The following is a 6,248-nucleotide window of genomic DNA, read 5'->3' on the forward strand; positions in this document are numbered from 1 at the left end:
GACACACAGGAAGCCTTTTCTCTCTCAGTCTCAAGATGTTTTCCTCCTGAGTTAAGAAACTTATTATTAACCAATTGTTTCCAATGATTCACTTCCACTGCAGGTGCGAAACACAGTATTTGCTGCGTTATTTCAGTGACTGGCTTCATGTCACATTAAGGCGTTAGAACTTAACCACTAAGCTCCTTAGTAATTTTATAACGAGGAGCTGTCCGTAGTACTGAACGGGCCTTTTAGATTCACTAATTTGGTCACAACTAGCTTATTACAAGCCAGTAATGCAAGTAAAAGGAAGAGTGACATGTTAACACAAGGACAGCAATGTAGAGCTACACTGACTCGGCTGTATCACCAGATCCAGGTTTTGGAAAAGCACACATCTCTCTGGGGGCTTTTCAGCTCCTGAAGGAAGTAGCTTCCATTCCACCCCCCCGATCATCTGCTCCCACACCCACACTCAGCTGCTACTGAAGACAGGATATTACATGTAGGTCAAATGTTCTGCTCATATTCAGACAGACTACTGGTGCAATATATATGCAGGGTTTCATTCCAAAATGCCTTAAACACCAGTTTCTCAAATTGTCTTCTTGATTAATATCACACACACACACAACTTATGTTTTGGTCTCTGGTTTCTAAAATCCAAATCTACACTGTATAATTATTACTGAATTAATTATCCCAATGGTAGTCTACACACATAGTGTGACATCTCTACTCCCAAGAAATTCTGGATCACTTCTATTGGTCCAGTCATCAAGTTTACACAATAGAAATGGCAGCTCGCATTTTCAAACTTTGTAAAAAAAACCTTTTCTTACAACAGTAACAATGTAAATACCATAGTGGTAAACGAGACTTTGAGCTATCGCTGGGCAATATAATTTATTGTACTTATTGTTGTTGTGATAATATGCTTTTCTGAGCAGATCGTGGAGATCATCCATACTTCATACATTTCCCAGCTTTTGATTAACAAGAGAACATAATTAGTCCCATTTTTCTGGATTTAGCGCAGCAGTGAAATTCTAAGTAATCATTCAATTTCATTATTTAATTATAATTATGGGGATTGTGATTTTACACCTTTGCCATGTTGCCCATCTCTACTTTGGGCTATTATTATTATTATTATTATTATTATGTATAAGACACAGTCTGAGCCCAAAGTAATTCCATTCAGGCAGCCATATTTGTGCTTTTATTGGATTTCTTTCTGGGCACTGAAAGTGCATTCTCTGCTAAGCTGTGATATTACGTAGATAATAATAACAACAAAAACCACAGGCATCCATTAATACCATCCTTAGACACCCTGCATTAACAGCTGGACAAAAAAACTAAATCTGGGAAAAATGCTAAAACTCAACCTGAACCTCGTTACTTTATGGCAGAAGATTTAATTGTGTGTTAACTGCATTTGGCAAAATTTTAAATGGAATACAGCGAATAACATTCAGGCTTTGGCTAAAGGTTGTGATTTTTATTTCCCTGATAATGTGACACATTGTCTTTTGTAGTAAAATCATCAGCTGAAACAAATGTAAACCGCACCTCTTAAATACAGAACAGGATTGCGTCATTGGTGTCATTCATCATTAATTTGGCAACGATTTGAAAAAGCATTCATTTGGTCCATTCTGTAATTGTGAATGCAAGATTTTGACAGTAGTTAAACAGTTCAGTCAACACTGTGGTAAGGAATATACGCAAAGGTTTGGTCAAACTACATGTTCTGTTGTTCTTCTAAGTGAAAATAAGTTCCACGTTCTCTACACAGAACACACTTCTGCACATTTTAATGAAGACCTACTGACTACAGCACTGCTTGTGCAAAAAGTTATACATTTTATGTTTTCCAATATGTTATAGTCAGCAAATACGCAGACACTGTGCATTTGCTTACACACACCATATTTAAGCTTCTTCCCTGTAGAGTTTCACTTATTTTCTCTTTAAAATTCAACAAAACATGCCAAACCAGGGGTTTTCAAAGCTTTACATACAACTGTAATTAGATCTAGTCCTTCTGATCTGATAGTGTTTTAAATGATCTGAAAAAAGAAAAGACATCACGTGAAAAAGTAAAACATCTTGTGCTCACCTGCTAAAAGGTTTTCCTATGGTGCCACCTGGGTTTCAGAATACCTTTTTCCCCATTGCTCAATTGAATTAGGAGACATCACATTGTAAAAATGTGAGACAGAGGCCTAATGTTTGGATTTCAAGGAGCACAAATCAATACCTTTTACATTAGGACACAAACACTAGAGAGAGGCCATTACAGAACATCATTGTTCAGCCTAAAGCAGATTAACAATACCAGCTATTGTCATGACATGAGACCCTAAAATCTAGAAATAGGACCGTATGTGCATATCTGATGGAAAGAATTAAGGCCAGCAAAGCGAAACACCACCAACACTAAGAACAAATCGATAAAACATTGCAACAAAATGTTCCCATTAAACCTTTAAAGAATTCGTTGGGCAATTTTTATCTTTCACATGGTAAGGCTAGAGTATTGCATCACACACAAATATGTGCCCAATAATAGCTCACTGCTAGGCAGCCCTATAGTGCATACTACGTTTTGGATTGCAATGAAAGCATGTATCTTTGCAGTTATTACTCCATGTAAAGCTTACATTCACGTCAACACTGCCGTATAAAAAGATTGAGTAATTCAATACAAAAGCTCAATTATAATACAAAATCCACATAAGAAAAGATACTGTAGTAGCAAGCCTCGACTTAACAAGCTGAGAACAGCTCTCAAGAATATAAAAGGCCATGACCACATGTATTTACAACTCACAGTAGCAAAAGATTCAGCACAGTGGAATGGACAAAACATTTACAGGGAATCTGTGACCTACACAGCCTTATTGGCTGAGAGGTGGCACAGCTCACGATAAGAAACAGTCGTGTTTCATTAAACCTGAGATTCACAGAATTAATCCATCCATCCATCCTTGCAGATGTTTACAGAGTCTCTCAGAGATACACATCCATGGTTTGCAGGATCATGTGGCGGCACAGTGGGCAGTTGTGCTGATAGATGGGCTGGCGCAGCAAGATGTTGGTGCAGTCTCGACATAAACACAAGTGACGGCAGGGCAGAAGCACCACAGTCTTGGTGCTGTCCTGGCAGATCACGCACTTCTTCCTCTCCTCCTGCTCCTGGAGGAGAGTCAGAAGATCAGGGTTGCTTTTGGAGCCTTCCTCTGATCGCATCTTCTGCAGTGGTCTCTGAGTGCTGGAGCCTGGAAGTGGGGGATCAGGTGCTAGCAGCAGTGCCTGGGGTTGATGTATGGGATCATCAACATCTCCCACTTCTCCCTGTTCAGCCACAGCATCCCGAGGAGCTTCATGCTCGGCGTTGATTTGCTGAGCATCTCCATCTCCAGTCCCCAGGCCTTCCCTCCCTTCAGCTGATGTCCAAAGGCCAAGGCGGCTGCGGGGCCAGGAAAACCTCTGCCACAAGTTCCTCTCCAGCAAGTAGAGGCGCTGTAGGGTTCTCTGGAGCCGCTGCAGGGTGGGCACCGTGTTGACGTAGTCGATTATTTGCTGCAGCACTCGCTGAAACAGTGCAGGGTTCAGGTAGACAGTGGCACTTACGATTATGACCAGTGTGAGCAAGAGCCCATAGGAGTTGAGCAAGAAGACGCTGATGAAGATGTGTCCTAGAGAACCTAGGAACTCCATGGCCAGTCTGCACGGTGTCCAGAGCAGAATGGAGGTGCCCACTATTGTGCTATAGAAGAAGGTGAGTACAGTCAGGGTGAGCTCAAGAGCTTTCTGTAAAGGGCTAGACACAGCCTCCACCATGCTGACCATTAGGCCATACAGGTTCTGAGTGCCTATGAGCAGAAGGTTGATGATGGTGTTGATGAAGTACAGCAGCAGGCTGAACACAATGCTGCAGCCCTCGCAGGCCTGCCGCAGCAAACCGTGCCCTGACAAAAGCCCACGGTGCAGGAGCTCTTTTGTGCGCAGCAGTAAATGCGAAGACAGGTACCCCACCATCTTGAAGCTCTCAAGCGCACCACCAAGCAGCTGCATCCAGCCTCCGATCATGTTGTGGGTCACAACGGTCACCCCGTCCATCATGGTGATGAGGCAGAACAGGGTGAGATTCATGCACTCCACCACAGAATTTGTGAGTAGCATGGGCAGACTACCAATGAGGGAGATTACCGCCACCAACAACCGAACTAGTGAGTTGACAATCACGAAATTTAAGTCCAGAAGGAGGCAAATGATGTCAATGCACTTTCCAATGGAGGTGAAGACCAAGTGCAGCAAACCCATATTAAGGATCTCCTCACTGATACTTTTTGAGTCAGTTTAGGTCTGTAGACAGCCGTCAGTCATTGGTGGCCCCAGTTTTAGGCTATGTAGCTTTAGAAGACTCTAATTATGTGGACAAGACCAGGACACTTGCTCCTAAACATGACTAGGTACTGAACTAGCAGCAGTTAGCTGGCTAGATTAGCATGGCCAGTGAACTCTGCGTGCTTTCAAGAAGTAGCTTAGCTTACAGTTCACATCCTCAGTCCTTGATTTCTCGGGTGCTGGTGGTGGATTACAGCTTCATTAACTGCTCAGGCTGCACACAAATGTGTGAATGAGGCCAGAAAAGTGACCTAAGCGTCTAAGGGAGAAGCTCCTCGTCGCTCCTCCTCGGCGGATGTTGATGTTTGAACGGCTCAGTCAGCGAGCGAGCTTAACGAACACCAGTCCACACGGACTGGCCCTGACGGCGCTACACAAACAGCAGGAAACCCCGCGAACGTCCACCGGCCAAACGAAGCGTCAAGAAGACAACAGACGAGTCTGACCGCTGCCATTACTCACTTTCTCTTTAAGCTGTGATTTGTTTCATACCACACAACGCCATGTCGTTCCCCCGCGTTACAGCGGATCAATGCGGCGCAGAAACTGCGCAGACGTCCGAGTAAACAAAGCGCGGGATTGTGGGTAATCTCTGTAAAACGGACCAGGCTGACGTCACACAAAAAGAAGATCGGGTTCAAGTTTTAGTAAAAAAAAAATCCCTTTTTATTTGTTGTGTTTTTTTTGTTTTGCTGTTGTTGTTTTCCAGTGTTTGTTTTGTGACTAAAAGTGTCTGGACTGTTCTAGGTCCTACCTTATTATGAATTATTATTAAGTGACCCTTATTAGTCCCACAACGGGGAAATTTCACCTCCACATTTAACCCATCCGTGAAGTGAAACACCACATACACACTAGTAAACACACACACACTAGGGGGCAGTGAGCACACTTGCTTGGAGCGGTGGGCAGCCCAATCCGCAGCACCTGGGGGAGCAGTTGGGGGTTAGGTGTCTTTCTCAAGGACACCTCAGTCATGTGCTGTCGGCTCTGGGGATCGAACCTTCCGGTCACAAGGCTGGTTCCCTAACCTCCAGCCCACGACTGCCCTTCCTATTTAAATAGGAAGTAATTGTTGAGCACCTGTGCCTTAAGACTTGATAGTTTTAAAAAGGTAAACAATGAACAAGAAAATTTGCTTTTTTAATTTATTGAATTTGATTAATTGTGATGTTTATGGAGAAGAATATATTTTATTCGTCGCACATGCCATAAGACGGCTGAACTCTGAATAAAATACTGCTCCAATTCTTTTTCGATTACTCCACACCTGGGAGCTCCCGTACAATGCACTCTCTTGTGTATATACTTATTTAAAATGTATTTATCTGTTGATATGCATATGTTTACATATGTGCTACACTTTGCACTACATTGTATTACTTTTTTTTTCTCTTTTCTCTCCGATCCCATTATCTCCGTAATTCCATTCTAATGCGCACTGTACGGTGTAAATTTGAATGATAATAAAGTCTAAGTCATAGTTTTCTGTTTGGATTAAGATTTTTTAGAAAATTGTGGCAGATCAAGCTGATAAACAGCAAAGATATGTTTTCATGTCCTTTTGCCCATTTTCTGTAAAGGATGCTAAAAAATTCTGGGGCCACTTTTTTTTTTTTTTTTTTACAATGGGAGTGTTACTTTCAGAAAAATCATACCACTATCGCTTGAATAGCATTTGTGAACATTACAAATTGTATTTTGCACCTTCATTTATTATTTATGTTTTGAATGTGTATAATTTAAATAGACGTCTCTGTAATCACATTTGATGCATAACATCCAACATGATCACATATTATTCACATTATGTGACGTTTACTTGTGAACATGGGTTTTAGGCACTT

At 42.0% G+C, this 6,248-nt stretch overlaps 1 protein-coding gene across 1 annotated transcript; it reads right to left on the minus strand.

Moving 5' to 3' along the window:
- Positions 1–1,173: 1,173 nt before the first annotated feature.
- On the minus strand, positions 1,174–4,955 carry rnf26 (ring finger protein 26). The gene has a single exon (XM_017718646.2). The coding sequence runs from the start codon at positions 4,315–4,317 to the stop codon at positions 3,001–3,003; it is 1,317 nt and encodes a 438-aa protein (XP_017574135.1). The 5' UTR covers positions 4,318–4,955; the 3' UTR covers positions 1,174–3,000.
- Between the last annotated feature and the right edge of the window lie 1,293 nt (positions 4,956–6,248).

Source organism: Pygocentrus nattereri, chromosome 17 (assembly GCF_015220715.1).
Source record: "Pygocentrus nattereri isolate fPygNat1 chromosome 17, fPygNat1.pri, whole genome shotgun sequence".
NCBI lineage: Eukaryota > Metazoa > Chordata > Actinopteri > Characiformes > Serrasalmidae > Pygocentrus > Pygocentrus nattereri.